This window comes from Micropterus salmoides, unplaced genomic scaffold (genome assembly GCF_014851395.1).
Source record: "Micropterus salmoides isolate LMB-PRFRI ecotype aquatic unplaced genomic scaffold, ASM1485139v1 Ms_hic_scaffold_16, whole genome shotgun sequence".
Lineage (NCBI taxonomy): Eukaryota > Metazoa > Chordata > Actinopteri > Centrarchiformes > Centrarchidae > Micropterus > Micropterus salmoides.
In genome coordinates, this window is record NW_024040707.1 from 32,508,508 (window position 1) to 32,529,917 (window position 21,410).

The 21,410-nt window shown below is 44.3% G+C and overlaps 1 protein-coding gene across 2 annotated transcripts in view; it reads right to left on the reverse strand.

Annotated features, from left to right (window-relative positions):
• Positions 1–21,410, reverse strand: part of LOC119904969 (paired box protein Pax-7-like) — a 60,572-nt gene that overhangs the window by 16,187 nt on the left and 22,975 nt on the right. For both annotated transcript variants that reach the window (XM_038721610.1, XM_038721609.1), the window contains exons 5-7: positions 20,532–20,731; positions 10,523–10,688; positions 6,260–6,459 (exon numbers count right to left, since the gene is read on the reverse strand). In XM_038721610.1, the coding sequence (XP_038577538.1) occupies positions 6,260–6,459; positions 10,523–10,688; positions 20,532–20,731 (566 nt within the window). The remainder of the gene's footprint in view (positions 1–6,259; positions 6,460–10,522; positions 10,689–20,531; positions 20,732–21,410) is intronic.

Sequence of the window (21,410 nt, forward strand, 5' to 3'; positions counted from 1 at the left end):
TCCATCGTGGTGTGATTTAAATTCCTCTGCTCCTCTGGCAGCTTTCTTGAGTAGGTCTTGTCTTTTATTTATTTATTTGCTATAAAGCTCTTTGCTTCATGCCAAACTGAAGCAGCATCTGTTTTTCCAGGCGATTTCTAATTAACACCCCCCCCACACACACACACACACACACACACACACACTCTGCTCCTCATTATGGGAATGATATAAATATATGTGCTCATCCTTTTTGATTTGTTGACATGGGAGCGTGCCAGTTGACAGCAGGCCCAGGCAAAGGGCTTAGCTCTGCACGTTTTAATAGCAGCTGAGACTAACATTAGGCTCCACTCATTGACATGCAGGTGCACACAGACAAACACCCCTTTAACTGGGGTGACGGGCACAGAATGGAGGCAATCTTCTTTGAACTGGGGACTGCAAGTCAATGGGCACAGGATCAGGGTGCTCTTATTGTGAACTTGGGGCTGCAGGAGAACGGGCTCAGGATCAGGGTGCTCTTATTGTGAACTGGGGGCTATAGGGGGATGGGCACAGGATCGAGGTGTTCTTCCTGTGAATTGGGGGTTGCGGGGAGACGGGTGAAGGATCGGGGCGCTGTTCTTGTGAACTGGGGGCTGCAGGGGGACGGGCACAGGATCAAGGTGTTCTTTCTGTGAACTGGGGGTTGCGGTGAGACGGTTGAAGGATCGGGGCGCTCATCTTGTGACATGGGGGCTGCTGGGGACAAGCACAGGATCAGGGTTGCGCTTCTTGTGAACTGGGGCCTACAGGGGGACAGGCACAATATCAGGGTGCTCTTCTTGTGAACTGGGGGCTGCAGGGGGACGGGCACAGGATCGGGGTGATCTTCCTGTGAACTGGGGGTTGCGGGGAGACGAGTGAAGGATTGGAGCACTCTTCTTGTGAACTGGGGGCTGCAGGGGGATGGGCACAGGATCAGGGTGTTCTTCTTGTGAACTGGGGGCTGAAGGGGGCGGGCACCGGATAGGGGTGCACTTATTGTGAACTGGGGGCTGCAGGGGGACAGGCACAGGATTGGGGTGCCCTTCATCAGGGTCCCTGTGAGCTCAGGCTTCCACATGTTTTTTAAAAATAGGTTGTTGTTAATGTTCGTGGAAGTGCATGTGGTAGCAGTGCAGTGTGCAGGGTGGGGGAGTGGGGGTAGAAGAGCCCCCCCCACCACACACACACACACACACATGTCCCCCCACCCCCACCTCCTTATCTCAGGCCGACAGTTGTCAGGAATCACGAGCAGAGGCCTGAGTTAGCGAGGCAGGCAGGCAGGCAGGCAGGCCTGGGGATATGGATCAAAGAGACAGAGCTGGAGAACCAAAGCAGCTCTGATCCCCCAACACTGAAAGCCACTCTATTCTATCCTTACTCGCCCCCTCTCTCTCTCTCTCTATCTCTCACCCCGACATCAAATAGCGAGCCAGAGAGCTCCTCCATTCCAAAGCAGGCTAAATCTTCCTCTCACAACAAACCGGGAGGAAATGAGAGCGCGAGGAGGAATGTGTTCTTTCTCACTGTGATGTGTTGATGTGTCGGGGTCACTGTGGGAAGTAAGAGTTTCATCTGCAGTGGCAGGTCACTAAGTTGTCTGACCTGACAGAAAAGGATTAGCGGTCCAGCATCAGTGGCTGTCTGACTGAAGGAAGAACTCAGAGCGCTCCAAAGCAAAATAGATTTATGGGAATTTGTCAAAACGTGTGGTTTAAAAAAAGAAGCTTTATTTCTGCAAGGTGGGGGTTTCTATTTACACATGCAGTGCCATCACAGCGACGGCATTTCATACTGTCATTTTTGTCTTTCTGTCAATAAGACTTGGAATTGGCTGCACACTCCATCTCCACATGAAAGTCTTTCCATTCAGTCTGAGAGGAGGCGGCGCAGAAATGGCTTGTGTGAATTACATTCCAAATGCAATATAGCTGTTTCAAATTGAATTATTGCCTGTCAGACGTACAGCATATGGGCTTCCTGCAATTTTGAAGTGGGATCTTAGGAAATCTCCCTCTACATTGTTATCTCATGTAAATGCCTGGGAACACGATGAAAGGGTCAGCAGCAGTGAACCCATAATGGAAAAGCTTCTGCTGCTACTGGGACTCTTTCAGAGCGAGAGGACAATAAATACAGAATGCATCTCATGTCAGGGATGAATAACATTTCAATCAAACGAATTTACTGGAGCTGTTTAGATTTAAATTCTTATTCATATGCTCATATGTTGGTGCTCTGTGCTAACACATGACAGCGGATGGTAAGCTCATAAACACACCTGAAGGCTGAACAGGGTGATGATTCAGATTTTAACATTTCAACCAAACTGCAGAAAATAAGAAAGAATAACAATGTCAAGATTTCATCTGTTTGTAGAAGGGGGCAGCACATTTTAATCTCTTCAAACCTGAATTCTCTTTAAATTAAATGCATAAATTTAAATTAATAAATAACACACTATATTAAGGTATATATACACTCACCTAAAGGATTGTTAGGAACACCTGTTCAATTTCTCATTAATGCAATTATCTAATCAACCAATCACATGGCAGTTGCTTCAATGCATTTAGGGGTGTGGTCCTGGTCAAGACAGTCTCCTGGACTCCAAACTGAATGTCAGAATGGGAAAGAAAGGTGATTTAAGCAATTTTGAGCGTGGCATGGTTTGTTGGTGCCAGACGGGCCGGTCTGAGTATTTCACAATCTGCTCAGTTACTGGGATTTTCACGCACAACCATTTCTAGGGTTTACAAAGAATGGTGTGAAAAGGGAAAAACATCCAGTATGAGGCAGTCCTGAGGGCGAAAATGCCTTGTTGATGCTAGAGGTCAGAGGAGAATGGGCCGACTGATTCAAGCTGATAGAAAAACAACTTTGACTGAAATAACCACTCGTTACAACCGAGGTATGCAGCAAAGCATACCTCGGTACCAAAACAGCAGAAGACCCCACCGGGTACCACTCATTTCCACTACAAATAGGAGTCAGAATTTGGCGTAAACAGAATGAGAACATGGATCCATCATGCCTTGTTACCACTGTGCAGGCTGGTGGTGGTGGTGTAATGGTGTGGGGGATGTTTTCTTGGCACACTTTAGGCCCCTTAGTGCCAATTGGGCATCGTTTAAATGCCACGGCCTACCTGAGCATTGTTTCTGACCATGTCCATCCCTTTATGGCCACCATGTACCCATCCTCTGATGGCTACTTCCAGCAGGATACCATGTCACAAAGCTCGAATCATTTCAAATTGGTTTCTTGAACATGACAATGAGTTCACTGTACTAAAATGGCCCCCACAATCATCAGATCTCAACCCAATAGAGCATCTTTGGGATGTGGTGGAACGGGAGCTTCGTGCCCTGGATGTGCATCCCACAAATCTCCATCAACTGCAAGATGCTATCCTATCAATATGGGCCAACATTTCTAAAGAATGCTTTCAGCACCTTGTTGAATCAATACAATATAGAATATAGAATTAAGGCAGTTCTGAAGGCGAAAGGGGGTCAAACACAGTAGTGTGGTGTTCCTAATAATCCTTTAGGTAAGTGCACATTTACAAGATGTTATTAATGCATGCACCATGTTGGCATTTATGTTTGGCAGTATTTTCTACAAAAACTTTCTTTTCTTGTCTGAGGTCAGCTCTGTGTCTCTAATGTTTGGTGTTTTCCTCCTTGGAGTGGAGAACCAACGCTGTCACATGATGTCCACACTGTAAATGTGTGATTTGTGAGATTGGGCTGTAATAATACGGAAAGAATACCCAACACAAATCACACCCTAGGTAGAATTAATTATAATCCATGTAGATCATTTTTAATTCTCCCATTATAAAAATATATACACATATTCAGTATAAATACATATATTTTCCTTCAGTCTGGTAATCCCTAATGTAAACCAGTGCTGCGTTTTCTTACAGAAAGGATGTATGATTGTAGTAAACGAAGGCGGCTATGGCTCCTGATATTTATGCAGACGTCTTTTGTAGCATTAAGCCCCAACACAACGATTAATAAACACATGTGCTGTGGAAACACCTCTGTTATCCCCAACTCTCCAGCACAACGGAAAATCTCTTTTTGTCTGCAAATCCTCACGTCTGTCTTCTCAGAGAACAGGAGGAAGGAAACATGGACCAACCAGCTCAGAGAAAACAACTGTCAGTAAAATATGAAGAATAAGAGAGTCACTGCAGACAAATGTGCTGTTGAATTTCATTTTACAACTCTTTGTAAACACCATTTCAATCTTATTTTCTGCCTGTTAGAGGATCTTGCTGCTCGGGGTGGGCTACACTGCCCAGTGTTTGTGACTAATTGCATCACATTTCTTCTCCTTCAGCCAGTGATGTGTATTGATATGAGCTAGTCGCCTATTCTGCCTCAGAGAACAATCCCTCCTGAGCACACAAAGTCTCATTTGGATGGGTATTGTTCAAGAGACCAAGACAGGATAACACAGGGAATCCCTCCCTCCTCCCTGTCGGGGTGGACACACAAACACATTGACACAGAATTTCTGTTGCCAGCTCTCTGTGAATGAGACGAGCTGTGTGAGTGATTTAAAGTGAAGACGTATGGCAGTCAGGCTCACAGCAACGACGCTGATGTCCACAGAAAACTGCACTGCAGCCCAGCTGTGTTCACACCAACCTTATCACTGCATGAATAAGAAACATTAGTACTGATTCTGTAAAGCCCTGGATTATGTCCAGTGTCCACCAAAAGCCCTGTCTCATGTCTCTGACAGCAGATAGGGACAGATCATAAAAAGACAAACATTAATTGCAGGTTTGTGACACAGCATGAATTCCGGTCTTGTGCATGGAAGTCAGATGTAATACCACCCTTACCCTAACCCCGATCTTCATCCAGTACACATAATACCTGCCGTGGCACCAAACGTTGGCATTGGACGGACACTGTGAGGTGCAGAGTTGCCCAATGAGCATGTTCTTCCTGGGAGAAACAGCCCCTTCAGTCATTATTGATGATGCCCCTGCGTTACCACAGTGGGGTACTCATGAAGAGGGCTCTGGCAAAAATCTGAACCTGGCTCAGTGTTTGCTGCAAAGTAAACTTATATATATATATATACTGCATTTCATTCCAGGGGAGATTCAAGGTGCTTCACAAAAATGGTGGTATGGTAATGGTATGTATCCCTGTATACAGTATATATCTATACATTTACACAACTTAGAAACAAACAACTAGAACAACCCAATGATGGAAAACTAACCAGAAGCACAGGAGAACAGGAAACAATGTAAATGTTGGATTACATGTGACCAGCCCGGCTGACGGTGAGTGTCCTGTTTATTTCTTTTTCTTGTGATTGTGTTTTGGCCTGCCTGTCTGTCGCCTCTGCTCCCCTTGCTTGTGTTCTCCTTCTCTCTCTCTGCTCCTGAGCCCAGCTGACAGTCCGCACCTCGTCAGCCACCTCCTCCGCCTGCCACACCTGCCAGCAATCAACTCCATCCCTGCCAGTATTTCAACCGCAGTTCTCCACACAATCGCTGCTTGATCGTCGTTGCTCCAAACCTGGTGCCACTACTTGACTCAGGCTTTTTATCTTGTAACATCCCTGTTCTCTGTTTTCTCGGTCACTAACCCTGTCTGTCTCTCCCCAGGTTCACTCACCTTCCTCTCCCATTGTGTCAGCTGGGCTCGCCAACCTGCCCTCTCCCCTCGGACCTTCTCCACGGTGTCCTCCCCCCTCGTGCCTCCCGGTCAGCCTGCCAACACACTCCTCCACCAACCGCCCGGTCAGTTTTCCCGTGCCTCCTCTCTCCCTCGGCCCCCGGTGCCACCCAGCCTCCTTGGTCCTGCCTGCTCCTCGGCCCCTCTGCCCTACTTGCTGCTTGGTCCCCTGTGCCCATGTTCCTCTCCCTCACCTCCCTTTTTCCCCTCAATAAAACCTGTTTCACCGGAGCGTTGCTTTTGTGTCCTCTCTGTCCAACACACAACACCAAAAGCTATACCAGTGAGAAAGCAATACAGGGGGACTCCCAGTGCAGCTGAAAAACACTGCTTCACACATGTATACTACGAGAGGATGGACCGTCCTGTCTGCCAGCAAGGCCACCCAGCAAAATGTCCAGACCCTGTCCCAGAGCATTACTGGGATTACAGTAATGGCGTTCAGTTCTATCTACTTTACTTGATTCACGACTGAGTTAATGTTACCATGAATACACATCCTCATGCATCAGTGTGAGTCCAGCAGGTCTTACCTGTGGGGAGAGTCCATTGCTGACAGGGTTGACGTGGTTGCTTGGTGCTGCAGAGCTCATGAAGGTGTCGGAGTAGCTGGAGAAGCCATGGCGGTTGGAGGCCAGACCGTAAGCCGAGCTGCTGTCAGTGCTGGACAGACCGCTCTGGTGCATGGTGGATGGAGGTAACGGCTGGGGACGGTGAACTGTCCCACTGCCGTCTAAAGAGCAAAACACAACAGTACCATCAAACCCTCCCTGAACCCCAGTCTGATGTTGTTCAGTAATAATAAGCTTGTGACTAGGACTGAGCTGTAGGAGCAGCCTGGGACTGACTAGCTCACAGGTTTTCTCTGTTAGTGCAGTTCAGTTCGGCTGGTGTGAACCAAACAACCCATCCGGGATTTTAAAAAGGAAGGTCTACTTCCAGGCTGACTCTGCTGTGGGCCATCTGACAGCAAGTAGCCCAACTTCACAATTTCAGAATAGTAGAACTAAACTATTACTTTAAAGTACTAAACTACAATTGTTTTTTTGTCTTTTTTACCTTTATTTATTCAGGGGAGCTTCACTGAGAGGAAGCTTCTCTTTTGCAGAAAGGCCCTGATCACATTCACACCTGGAAGCTGCCCAGTACAACCACAGCCTGGTCTGCTGGCCACTAAGCAGCTCCACTGGAGCTGTTGGGGTTATGGGCCTTGCTCAAGGGTACCTCAGTGGTGGTAAATGAGGGGGGGCAAGCACTGCTTGGTTTACGTTCCACACCCAGATTTTATCCTGCCAGTTCGGGGATTGAACCGGCGACCTCAATGAAATCAATCTGCTGATTGTGTACTGTTCTTCACGTGGATCAGCACGTAAATGCAGGATCAAACAGTCATAAGCAGTTAGACCTGTGTTCTGCTGTGCTTACTCCACATACTGGCCATTAAAAAGTGTGTGACACAGTGATTAGAATAATGCTGTACATGACACATGTACATGACATCTCTGCAGTCTAATATAACTAGTCATTCTCATAAACCTTTTGTTTCCATGTGTGCTTGCTGTGACACCAGAGAACAGATATCATCTACATACATAAGAAGCATCAAAGGGCTGCATGTGATGATGCAGAACTGTCCAATAAATGAGTTACCTGTCAGTCTGTATAACTTAGCTCTTGAATTGTCAGTAAGTCAGAGTGAACACAAATCGGGGCGGAGCTAAAAGTAAAGGCATGTCCTCAGCTGATCGCTAACAGGGCCCATGTCCACATATTTTAAAGCTGCAGCCAGTGTCTGTACTCTGCCAAAGATCATTTGTGAGGGAAGAAGCTCCACTCTCATCTCTGTGGATTGAATGGCTTCAACAGGGGGGGCCTTCTTGTTTCTCGCTAGCTGGACTTGGTATATCCACCATTAAAGGACTCAAATTAGGATTGGGTGTAGAAAAAGTTGACCAGGACATCCCTAATTTTCCCCCTTTGACTGGACCAATAAACAGAACTCCAGGTGTGAAAGGACCCTTAGTTAAAGCCTCATGAATTAATTTTAGGGCCCTTGGAGGAAGAAGAAGACCAAAACAAGCTGGACTCCACCAACAGTGCTGATGGTGTTTGGTCTCTGTGGATAATATCACAGAGAGGACAGTCTGGACCTGCTCTAAGAAAAGTGCAACGACATAACTTCTGCCATGAGTAGGCGCTATAGAAATAAAAGAGAATTCTTGAGGAAAGTATCTGCCTCTTTAGCAGCTAAATGTTCGATCAGCATCTTGATTTGTAGTATAGAAATAATCTCAGTCCGGGGTGTTCCCCTATATCTATGAGGTATAATCTATGACAAACATCACTGAAGCATATTGGGAGGCTCTTTGTGGAACATCTAACACCTTAGCATCCCTTTTTTAACTCACCAAGTTTATTCCCAGGGCCCCGCTGTCAAATTAACAATAAGAAATATAGCCACAAGCGGCGATTCGCGGGTTCATACCTTTTTTCGCAATATCACCATCAAAAGAATTTCACACACAAGGTTCAATATTGTTACGAAACACATTCTTCAAGTTTTGTAACGATTGGACAAGCATTATCTGATTGATTGATTTGTATCATTCCACATCCAGTTACGATGCATTTATAGCGCCCCCTCGTGGTGGATTTGAATGAGACTTTCAGGGTATGTGTGAGGTGCTGATGTAGACAGACTGCAAGTTTTGTGTTGACTGGACAAACAATATGCATTTTGTAGCCTGATTTGTCTGTCCTATCTGAACATATCCTGTGAGTTTTGTGATGAATGGCTGATTTGTGGTCATTCATGTCCAGAGCCACGCCCCTTTCAAAGTTCATTGGTCCATATCTTGAAAAGTAATCGAGATACCGACATGCTTTATACAACTTTTAATAGGCTTGATCCAATGACAATTCACTGAAAATTTGGTGGCAAACGGAGCTATGGTCTAGGAGGAGAATGTGATTTTCAAAAAATTCAAAATGGCGGAAAGATTTTATAGGCAGACCTTAAGGGCCCGTGTCCACCAGAGCGTTTTTCTCTGACGCCAGGGTCTTTTTTCAATTCATTCCAATGGGAGCATTCCAGTTTTTACTAGCTGGTAAAAACGGCAGAAGCGTGACAAGGCTCTGAGCATCTTTTCACGCCGGGCGCTGAACGTTGAGCGTTGAAAAATGTTCAACTTTGGGAAAAACGCTGCATTCGTCACTGTCATTTTTTACCCAGCCGTCCAATCACAGTGCAGGAGGGGCGGGACAAACACTGCACCGAGCACATCCGATCTTGAACGAAGCGATGTGCCTACTTGCCGAGGTGTTTCCTCGCCCGCAAAATCTCATGAACCCACGTACGGACAGTCTGTGCTCTCATGTCTCAGCCTTCTTTTCATGCAGAGCAAGAGCCAGAGCAAGTAGGCCTACATACTTTGTGGTGACTGTGGTGTATAACATATGTGCATTTGACCTTTACAGTTTAACATAGCACTGTAGCAGCTGGATAGAGGATTAGTGATAGTGATAGTGATCAGAGCAGAGGTCAGTGGTTACGTGGAGGCTCAGACCCTTATCTGGTGTCCAACAAGTTGTCTACACTTATCCTATAGAACTTTGCTCTTATATGGATTGGAGCCTTAGTTTGCAGACTCAGACCTTTATACGGTATTTAGCAGATACCTAAACATGTCCTATATAAGCTGTGTTTGATGTACAGAGAGACAGAGTGGCCATCGGGCTGGGTCTCTCTCCAAGCTGCTGCAGAGCTTGCAATTGATGCTGAACTCCTTGATTTGATAAACTTTTATGATCAAGAACAGTGTCAAGCAGATTTCTTCTCAACACATCATCGCAGCATTATTGTTCGGACACCACATGACATTTTTACATTCACTCAAATTAAGTAGGCTACCCTACTTGCAACATATCGCCTCCACAGAAATGATGTATCATAGCAACCACAGCGTCTCGAAAAAAACCCTCCAAAACGCACCCTAGCGCTCCCAGCTAGGCGTTTTCAGAACAGCAGGTGGCACTTCCAGCTGGTAAAAAATGCTTTGGTGGACACAGGCCCTAATGGTCCCAGAGGCTTTTTTGTAGAGCACATTGAGCTGCACCTCTGAGAGAAATTTCAAGTCAATCGGACTTACGGCGTGAGGGGCGTGGCCTTACAGCGCCACCATGTGGCCGATTGAGTTCATCTTTCTATGGAAGCTGATGCACACCATTTCCAGTTATTCCCCCAAGTTTCATGTTTCTAGCTCATTCCAGCTCATGGGAATTTGAGCCGGCGCGGCAGACAACAAATAATAATAATAACTAAAACACACAAACATAGAAGGGTTTTACTGCGTAGCGGTATGAATCCTAATAACTAAAACACACAAACATAGAAGGGTTCTAACGCTACGCAGTATGAACCCTAATAACTAAAACACACAAACATAGAAGCCGTAAATATGCTACGTTAGGTTAGACTTTGTGAAATGCTCCATGTTTGGTTAGGTTTAGGTTTAGGAAAACATCAGGATTTGGGTTAAAATAATATGTTAGTTAAGTTAGATAACTTACATAACTTAGCTTAAGTTGTCAAACGAAGTCAACAAACACTGGCCTTCTGGGTCAGAGTCCGGTGTTTGTTTGACCTGCATATCTTCCGCCACCTGTGTGGATTTTGTTGCTCTTTACGTCACCAGATACTGACCTGACATTTAATGCTTGTAGTGTTGAAAAATCCCACTAACGGGGTCCCCAGTGCGTTTAAAAGACACTTGTTGTGAAAGTGTTGCGTGTGGTACCTTGGGGCAGAGTGTTGGTGGGGTAGCCGGACTCTGGCAGCTGGTACGTAGGAAGTGTTGGCATCCCTGTGGGAGGAAATCCACCTGGCAATAGGTGGTTGAATGCTGCTAGCTGATTGGCTCCTGCTTGTTTTCGCCACCTAGCCCTTCGATTGCTGAACCACACCTGAAAAACAGCAAAAAGCATCAGTCCTCAGTCATCAGTCCTGTGAATTTCTTTTTTTCTTTCTTTCATCCTGTAAGAAAGAGTTTCAACCAGCAGGGGTCAGCACAAAATGAGGCTTTTCCGTCTTACTACATCAGAAGAGTAAAAACAAACAGAGGGGAATGATCTTTGGTCTGGAAGAGAAAGTAAATGGTGTGTCATTGAAGTGTGTTTACACTTATTATATGTAAATGGAGTGAGTTTGGTTAATCATGCATTGTTCCTCATTGACTTGAGACCAGTGAATGCAGCCTCAACAGTATGAATAGAGGCCAAAGGGGAAGGAGATGAGGGGAGGAGGGGAGGCGTCAAAATCCCTTCACACATGACAGATCAAAGCACCCACCACACTTCCAATGTGAGAGTTTTACATTGACTCCAGAGGCCTGTCACCAAACTAAACATTTTTAAAAGCCCTTCAGAACTACCTCTTCATAACATTTAAGCCATGTTCCATTAATGTTGCTTGATTTTCCAGTTTGTCATTTATGAACTCATGATACAATACCTTTAGCTACATTTTAAGACTTTTTTCAAAAACACAGTAGATTTCAAGTTTTGTTTTTCAGCCTCTATAGTGTCCACAGGTCTGTCAGATTGCGTCCAACAAGAGTCTGAGAGACAAACTCGTGAGCCATGATGTGAGGGAGCACCGCTGTTGTTAGCTGCGCTGTTAGCACAGCCACCGTTAGCTGCACTGTGGAAGAATTTCCACATTTCGCTCCAGCTGACGGATGATACCAAGTAGCTTTTCACTACGATCAAAGGACTCTTGGAAATGTAATACTAACCACACTTCTTGTATCACTCATCAGCATATTTGTCCATGCCCATTTCACTAAGAAGCAAAGAGAACCTGATCTTTCAGCAGCCAACAAACTGTCTGATACGTGATGGTCCAGACAGCACTACCCGCTGTGGGCAGTGTAAAAACCCCTCCCAGTCAGCAAAGGTTGGTGTCGCCATACAACCGACCGCTGCCACCACCACAAGAAGAGACAGCCCCAACAGCCTCAACATGTACAGGACTAAACATCCATCCAAATATCCTCATCCTGCCCTGTCAGCAACCGACTGCTGAATGAAGTGAGCCGACACCTTTCCACAGGTGCCATCTTCCTTCCAAAGGAGAGCTGTGAGGACCAAACAGCTAGCAGCACACTGGACTTCCTGTCCATGCTTCAACCTCACTTGGACTCATTCATGGACATCAGGGGCGGATTGGCCACCTGGCAATTCTTGGCATATGCCAGAGGGGACGGACTATTTGTTTCGGGGTGCGCCGGTCAGATTGATTTTAATATCAGTGTTTTCCACACATCAGATTTACCTGGGCGGCCGTTGAGGTACGTTAAGGGCTGCCCAAAATATCTGACGACCCATTTAAGCATTTTGCAGAGAAACACTGAGAGAAATGATCATCCATTACATTATAAGACTCAGAAGGTGGATATTTCACAAGCATGGACCAGGTAAAGCAACAGTGAACACTTTGGTGCAGGTGCAACTGGGTACAATGTTGGTTTCAGTTTCGATTGGCTTCCTCATTAACAAGCCTCCTCCGAGCACCCGAGGGTGAAAACGGTATTGCGGGCGAAAATCACGAGTGCTGTGTCATTTCAGCCACTTTATAGAACAGCCCACTGCTGATGGAGAAAGTCAAGAGGGCCGACAAATACAGGGAAAGAGAAAAAGAAATAGGTAGGGCAAGCAGCTGTGTTTGCAGCAGAGGTGTATGTTCCGTGCTTGTGTGGAAATATTAGAAGTGAAGGCAAGGAGAGCAGAATTAAGTAGGCTAGTTAGTAATATTTTTATTCATGTGTATTCCAATGTTGAGAGCAGTGTGTGAGAAAACATTTTTCTGCAATGTTCTATAGGCTACTGTGTTCATGGATGTTGCTGGAATCGGTACAGCCAGAGAGCCCTGGTCTTCTTGTAGGCTAGTGCTGGGAGGAAGGATGCTACTGTAAGCCTAGGAGAGACAGGGAGTGTGGTAGAGGTAGGAAGAAAAAAGTCACACAAAAATGTTTGGGTTGTAATTGACTCTGCAGTACAGAAAGACAGAGAGCACAGACTCTACAACATACTTGAACAGCCATTGCTTAACTGCATGTGCAAATTTGTTGTGTGCTCTTACAAAACTATTGAGGATTGTGTGCCAGTCACATGCAAAATATTACAAATTTGTTACCATTGGTGTCATTTACACTATGGTCGCTGGGGACATGTTCCCATCACTTTTTGAAAGCGAAATTGGTTAAAATATGTTTTGTCACCTGCTGAATTTTGTGCTGCCATTCATATAAATAAAGACATTTACTCTATAAATTGGTGCAGAAAATGTCTCCAGAATACAGGAAATTAAGTGTTCAATGCTCAAAGTCTTCTGGGGGAAGACCCCTAGATCCCCCACTCATACATTTTATCATCGAATACTTATTTGAAATATTGTTAAAATATCTAAGTCTTTCATCACACCCCTATTTTCAGACCTTCTGTCACCAGCTCTTTTCAACACAAAGTGACGCACTTGCTGTTACATACAGTCTGACAGTAGACATACAGTAGACTGCTTATATTATTCAACTTTTTTTTTTCAATTCAATTTTATTTATATAGCGCCAAATCACAACAACAGTTATCTCACAGCGTTTTTCATAAAAGAGCAGGTCTAGACCGACTCTGTATTATATATATATTATATTATATCACCATCTGTAAACAAATGCAGCAAAAGTAGTGAATGTGTGTTCGTGGGAATACGTGGTAAGGTGGGCTGGCATGGCTACAGTGCCAGGGATGGATTTTTGTCCCAGTCCGCCCCTGATGGACATCTATAAACTTTTATACTTTTCTGTCACGCCGTCAGTAACCTCCACGCCATTTGAGTGCAGTTTGTCCTGCAAGCGGCGTGTAAAATATTCTTAGTGAATACTCTTCGGCCAAATTCAATTAAAAACTGCATTTATATCAAAAGAGTGTGCCACTTCCTTCTGAAGTGGCACATTCATGCATTCATGCAGCCTGAGAGGCAAAACCCAGGGCAAAAAAGTCCACTGAGCTTGTCTGCTGCTGCAGTTGTTGCTGTGAGCATGTTAGCAGTTGAAGAGTTCATTCAGATGTACACACTAAAGCAGGTAGACAGAGAGTTGATTACCTGGTCACATGACTTCCACACACACCTACTCACTATTCCAGTAAAGTGAGTTAAATCAGGCAGATAGTGAAATTACAGGTGGGTGTGAATCGCCAAAAGCTAAACTTTCCACTTCTTCAACTCATTTCCAAGTTGTTAATTAAAGCCAAGTCAAAGACAGAAGCTCAAAGCCTGTCCCCGTCTGTCGCTGCCCTGCATTAGCACTCACAGGTAACTGCAGTTTGATCATGTGAATCATTTGAATCAATCCATACAATGGCACTCACATGAGTTAATACAAGCACACACACACACACACACACACACACACACACACACTATGCATTGCCTCCAGCTCTCCAGCCATCCAGTTTCTCCAGGAATCCTCCTTTTTCATTTGGAGCAAATGAAAACATGCCTTTCAAGTGCAGGAGATCATTTGGGCTTCTATTTCTGTAGAGGAGACTCGAATAATTAGAGCAGGTGTTGTCGCCCTGAGGTTCGACTGCAAGAGAAGTAGAAGTCTGACTCCCTGTGCAGAGACATGAGGGAGTCTCCCCTCCTCCTGACCACAGCTACACAACATGAGGCTTCATTATTCAGCTGCTTGATTTAGAAAGGCAGGACATAAGTGCAGTTAGGGGCACCTGTTTGTTACAGTAAATAATTCAGAATATGTGTTTCATGTTTCAAAAACAACAACTAATTCTTAACCAAATGGGTTTAACTATAAAACTGTCTTGGGTCAGATAGTAATGGTCAGCAGTGACTCAGTAACAACACCACACCACCCTGACCTAACCTCTGCTTCTCTTCTTCTTTCTAAAGACCTCAGTCATTTGTTTGCTCTTACTGTGCACACATTAAAGATGAGACTAACCCCCAAAGCCTCATTAACTACAGCTCAGCTGGATGCCGCATGAAGCTGCAGTGATGTCATCGGCAACACGACAAACAGTTTCACAACAGGCTGAAGGCAGTAAGACAAGACAAGACTGCAGGACGAGCAGGAGAGTTTGGAAATAAAAAAGAAGTTTGCTATTTCTGTCTATAAAAGTGACCATTCTCTGACCAATCAGAGCTCTGCAGTGTTTAACTTTGTCTCTTATTATTGGCTCAGCATGCTGATGAAACCTTAAATGGTTAAGTCCGCTCTTGTCTCTAAACACAGCTAACCAAGCTGGTGATGCTGTAAGCCATGTCTTTCCCCAAAAAGGGAAATCGGTTACTAAACAGTAATGTAAGAAAGGAAAGTGAAAGAAAGCAAACTGACTATTTTCTTTCAAAAGACAGGTGAGCACAATTAGTTTAAGGGTGGTTTCAGCTGATATCAGCAGTTCTTTAGATTGACCCTTTCCCAGTAAGCTGACTGTGACACGTTTGGTATACTTCAAGATTCACATGATACCACATGATACCAAACCCGAGCCTGCAATGGCTTTCATAAGACAGAAATCTTATCATTATCAGAGGGCTGAAGGAGGCCAGGTAAACCATGTGGTTCTACACCACGCCACCTCCCATAATGCACGTGTGCGTGCATGAGGGGTGTAATCTTTTCCAAGTCTTCATACTCCTTTCTAAAGATTTCAGGTCATCTCTTCAAAACACTTGGGACTTTCTCACATGTCTTCAACTTTTTCATGTCTTTCAGCTAAAAACTACATTCAAACCTTCAAATGTTCTACATTTATTAGTGCAATTTGAGATTTATTCAATTTTAAAATTGTGTGTCATATATGATACATGAGTTTTAGAGACCTCTACATCATCAGTGTGGTATTTTTTTCCTCAAAAAACCCGATGTATACACTCAGAAACATTCAACACACGGATAATCCACCAGGGGGGCGAAATTTGTCCAAGATAGGTCCTTCAGTTGACAGCCAAAGTGGAGGTTGTCAATTGGTGACCTTCAGGTGGTTTTGCAAGGAAATTTTCAAATTTTCAAGAAGTTAAGGTGAGAAAAACATTCAAATTGTTCTGGATACTGCTATATGAATATTTACTGGATTGAAGCATAGTATGCATGTATAGTTACTAGGGCTGTCCCCGACTAAGGATTTACATAGTCAAATCAGAATCATCAAGTCCTGCCTATAGCCGACTGATAGTTGAATCATGTGTGTTTTTGTGCACGGCGATTGCGAGCTGGGGTAACACATGGTGGCTCCGCTTTAATCTTGAAAAGCTGCAGAGCTGCAGTCTCTATTCATTCAACTTACACTGTAAATTTCCAGCTAAACTGCCTTATCGTTGACCCTTTGCTATGTCCCTCTCTCGCCTGTCATTCACCGGTGTTATGTGAGTTTTGCGTACGTTCTGTGCGGTCGAAAACTGCATGCACGTCGCAGTTCCTCGCGGGTCTATTTCAAGTAGCCGGCTATTTAAAAAGATAAAATATTATTTATATGGTTCATCAACGGTGATAAATTATCCAAAAGTCCTGCGAGGTGCAGACAACTCGGCACAACACCGTGAAGCTGGGGCTCCCTCTCTCCAGCAAGTGTTCCTCCACTGCCACCACACACACGCTACACCTTCACATGCGCACTGACGACCCAGGGTTAGGGTTACAATTTTGGATTTATTCACGCACTTTAAAAACATTTATTGGAAGTTTTAATTTTTTTTACATGTTTATTTACAGCATTAAACATTGAAATGTGTGTCGTAATGGGCTGTATATTAACTTATTGGGAGAAAACTGGTAGTTCTATGTAAAATCAGACGTTGAACACCCCCATATCGCCAAAAAGGCACGATCCTTGTTTTGCTGCGAAGAAAGATCCAACTGTCAATCTCACAGTCGAATCTTTCTCTGCCATCAAAGCATCGAACCTTCGACTATTAGTGGTCAGCCCTAATAGTTACCTAATATTTTATGACGTATTTTAAAGTAAAATCATGCTGAAAATGTGGGTATCAAATTAGATACAGAAGGTATATATGGTAATTTATGTATACATCTGTAACTCACTTTTATTGCATATCCTTCATTATGCATCCATTAAGCTACACTCTTTTAATTATTTAAGTAAACTAATTGAAGGCATTTTTAGAAAGAAAGCAGAAATTGAGAAATTTTTTCGCCTAACACAAAATAAAACTTGAGGTATCCAATTTATTTTTTAAATTTGGCATTAGGTTTAATAAGCACTCCATTTTCAAAAAAATAGAATTTTCTGGCAATTGTTTGATGGTTCAGGGTTTACAGGGATAAGAACATCAGCTCCTTCATGCAAATTAAAGCCGGTAATGCAGTTTAGGGTCAGCTTTTCAACAATCCTCAAAACCTTCCACATCTTTCATACATTCGTACTATTCAACTTTTTTCAAGCCAGCAATTTAGTTTCGCGCAAGCTATTCAACAGCCAGCTTTCACATCGCAATTTCTTCGGAAATTGCTTTTCTAGTTATAACAAATTTCAAAGACAGTTGAATAGCTTGAAGAGTTTGAATAGGATTCGAAAGTTGAATAATACGAAGAAAGAAGGACAGATGTGGAAACTTTTCATATTTGAATGGAGTTTCTAGCTGAAAGTATGAATGAGTAGATAATAGTTGAAAAACCTTGAAAAAGTGTGAAAATGGGGACATTTTGAACGTTCCGTCCATCCACTTGCATGGTAAGAAATGCCTGGAAAACCTTGAATATCTTGAAAAGTATGAAGGTTATCAAATTTCTGAAAACATCCGCGCATGTCCTAATAGAGATGAATATTTTAATCCTTGAATGACGTTTCGTAAAATGTGATAGGTTGCAAAAAACAAGCGGAATAACAATAATAAAGAGTTCTGGAATGCCATAGAATGACATATGTTGTGAATGCTTTACAGCATTCACACCAATTTTAGGTTCTTTGCTTGAGATAAAGCTGAGATACAGTTTTCATTAAATCAAAACACTTCCAGCATCTCAGCTCATGCTCTGTGTGTGCTGTCTGTGCAAAAACGCTGTAGTGTCCACTGAATGCTTTGAAATGAAATGCACAAAACTAGAAGACATAAACCAGGATAATAAGGCCTATATTAGTCTATTATTAATCTATTTCTGTGTCAGATGTATTTATGTTGAATTGAAACATCCAGGCTCTCCTTTCTGTTAGCATACAAAGACAGATAAAACAACAATAATAAATCTTTCCTGATTTCTGACACACTAAAAGTGAATGCTTAGACCAAAACTGTGCCTTCCACACAGAAACCACAAGCACACACACACTTTCAGCTCTGCACTTTGTGATCAACTCTAAAACACACATGGTGTGTTCGGCGGTTCGATCCCTGGCTCCCCCTGGTTGCGTGTCGAAGTGTCCTTGGGCAAGATACTAAACCCCGATTTGCCCCTGGCGGCTATTCCGCCAGTGTATGAATGAGTGTGAATGTTAGTTTCCGTTTGAGCACTTAGGCTCAGTGTATGAATGTGTGTGACTGGTGAATGCAGATGTAGTGTAAAAGCGCTTTGAGTGGTCGAAAAGACTAGAAAGGCGCTATACAAGTACGGAGCATTTACATTTACACTCAAATTAAAACTCTTATTAGCACTTATTGAGAACAACACTTCCATTCAAAATGCAACACACACAAACACACACACACACAAACATTAAAACAAACAGTAACTGAACACCACCTGTAGCACTACAGAGAGACTTCAGCTAAGCTTACTCATTGGACAGTGTCTGACCTCCAGCCACCTGCCCGCACGCCTCTTCATCCAGGTGGGGTCGGTTCGGGTGGGGTCAGTCCACCACGACATGCAAGACCATATTTCCTGTTGCCGAGCCATGGAGGATGCTGCTTTTTGATGTTTGTTTTTGATCTTGTAAAAAACTGCTAAGGTAAAACCTAATCCTGAAGCCATTCTTTCTTTGTGTTTATTGAAATGTGAGCAGATCTTGTCTGGGAAAATACAAAAGAAAGCAGTGTTTGAAAGCAGGTCATCAGTGTGCTGCTGCTGCTGTGAGTGTGGAGTTGGGGCAGCTGTGGCTCAGGAGAGCGGGTTGGCCGTTAATCGGAAGGTCTGCGGTTCAATCCTTGGGCAAGATACTGAACCCCGAATTGACCTTGGTGGCTGTTCCGCCAGTGTATGAATGTGTGTAAATGTTAGTTTCTGTTTGAGCACTTAGGCTCAGTGTGTGAATGGTGAATGCAGATGTAGTGTAAAAGCACTTTGAGTGGTTGAGAAGACTAGAAAGGCGCTATATGGAGCATTTATACATACATCACAACATCTAACCTGAGACTCACTTTGCAGCTATCCACTTACTGGCTTCCTCTGGAGCTTCCCACCAAACCAGTCCTCATCAGCAGTCTGGCATTGCTCAGTTGTTGTGGAACAATACATGTTAGAAATTTCTAAGCAGTGATGGCCAACATGGATGAGGGCCATTTGATATGGTGGAAGGCTCCAGAACAAGTGAGAACGTGGACCTTGAATTGAATTGTTCTCAACTTGAAGTGTAGGATGCCCCGTGTCACGTAGAGGTCTGCAGGTAGACCTCAGTGGCAGATATGTGCTGGCTTCCATGCCATACTGGTTTCTCACTCTCTTGGTTGTCCTGGGTCTTGACTGATCCACATTGCTGTTGTGGATTAAAGGTCCCGTGAGACAGCCCAGACCCTCCTGTGATCTGTTGTGAACTTTACAGTGAGTGGTGGGAAAAGCAAATTCCAGCCAAGATGTTGGGGAGTGAGACATACATCAGGAATGCAGCACCCCCCAACCCACGCTGAACACCTAACAGCTGTTGGTAGATCTCTTTCTGGGACTCTGTGGATCTGAACCACAGACAGGTTCCTTAGCCGAGACATGAACAGCTGGCAGAGTCTCCAGCATTTTACTGTACGTACATGTTGACCTCAGTAAAGCTTCACAATAATGTGACGTCTTGTACAACACAAACAAATCCAGTCACACAGGTCACCCAGAAGGCTTGAGAGCAGAAACTAAAGTTCCTCAGCGGACAGGACACTTGCTCCAAATGTTGTCCAAAGGAATCTGTGGCACCAACAAAGCGAGACAAAGAAATGTGACGGACAGAGGATCTGTCTCCACCCAGATACAGGTGAACTTTGATAAAAAACTTTCTTCGGTGTGTTCTGTGGTTAATGGGAAGAGATGCTGCCTAACTGTCTAACTACTTTTGTTTGTTTGTTGTCATTTGGTTGAACCCACCCTTTAGGCCCATAGATAACCAGAGACGCACATCTACAAACATTATGAATAAAAAATGTCATTGGGAAAATAAAAGTTGAAGAGACAGTTTTCAGATCTATATCCAGATGCGGATCCATATTACTTCATCCGTACAGGGTGGAGGGTTTGTTGTATCATAACAAACATTTACATTTACTTAACGGGTATTCCACTCTGTCCACTTATGTGTTAGCTGACACAGCGCAAACTTCTGCAGGAACAAGAGCCATGTTCGACAGTCAGCCTGACAATTGAAATGAATGAAGGAGCTTCATTTTTTCAAACTGACATCTGCCTGAACATCATTCATCGACTCTAGCTGCACCTTTAACATGAAGAACAGGATCAAACGCTTCTTTATGGCGGAGAAAGAAAACGCAAGAGAGAGAGAGCGCATGGATGGATAGTGGGATGGCTGGACGGATATATGGACAGACAGATGGACAGGTGGATGTGAAGGCGTTACCTGGACCCTGGCCTCAGTGAGCTTGGTCCTCTGGGCTAGCTCCTCCCTGGTGTAGATGTCTGGGTAGTGGGTTCTCTCGAAAGCCTTCTCCAGCTCCTCCAGCTGTTCTGCTGTGAATGTGGTCCGACTCCTGCGCTGCTTCCTCTTCAGGGGGAGGTCCGGCTCTGACTCCACGTCCGACACTTCATCCATCCGACTGCCTGGACAAACACATAGAGGGGACAAACGGGGGGGGGGGGGGGGGGGGGGGGGGTTCACTTCATGTCAGCTTCAAGTTTCATACCGTGAACACATTAATAAAGCACTGAGATGTACAGTCTAACTGTCCCAGATCAGCTCATGTTTGGGATTAACAGAAAAGCCACTCGACCTCTGGAGCCTCAGCCACCCCAAAGCTGCAAAACCGTCTCAACCCAAGGTGCATTTAACTGCTGGTTGTGTTTTCAACCATCTCACAGACCATATGCTCAGTGGTTTACACTTCCATTGCAACCGAGCAAACTCAATCTGACTGAGTGATCATAATCCAGGCAGCAGTTACAATGCCTCCAAAACATTATCTGACAAAGTAAATTCGTAGTTTGTCCTCCTGACACTGACAGACGGTAGACCACCAATAGAAGAGCCAGGATGATGGTTGTAATGATTTCTCATAGTCGCTGATGCAGCAGTAAAGTGTCCTCTCAAAGAGACATGCAATCTAAATCCGTACCTTCCTCCCCTCTCTAACTTTCTCTCAGAACCACCCGGGACATCCAAGAACCCAAACCAGGCCACAAGATGAAGACAGCTATGTAGGAATCAGGTGAATGCTCAGAAACAGCTGCTCAAAGAAACTTAAAGGGTAACTTCTGTATTTTTATTTATTTTTGTTTGTGT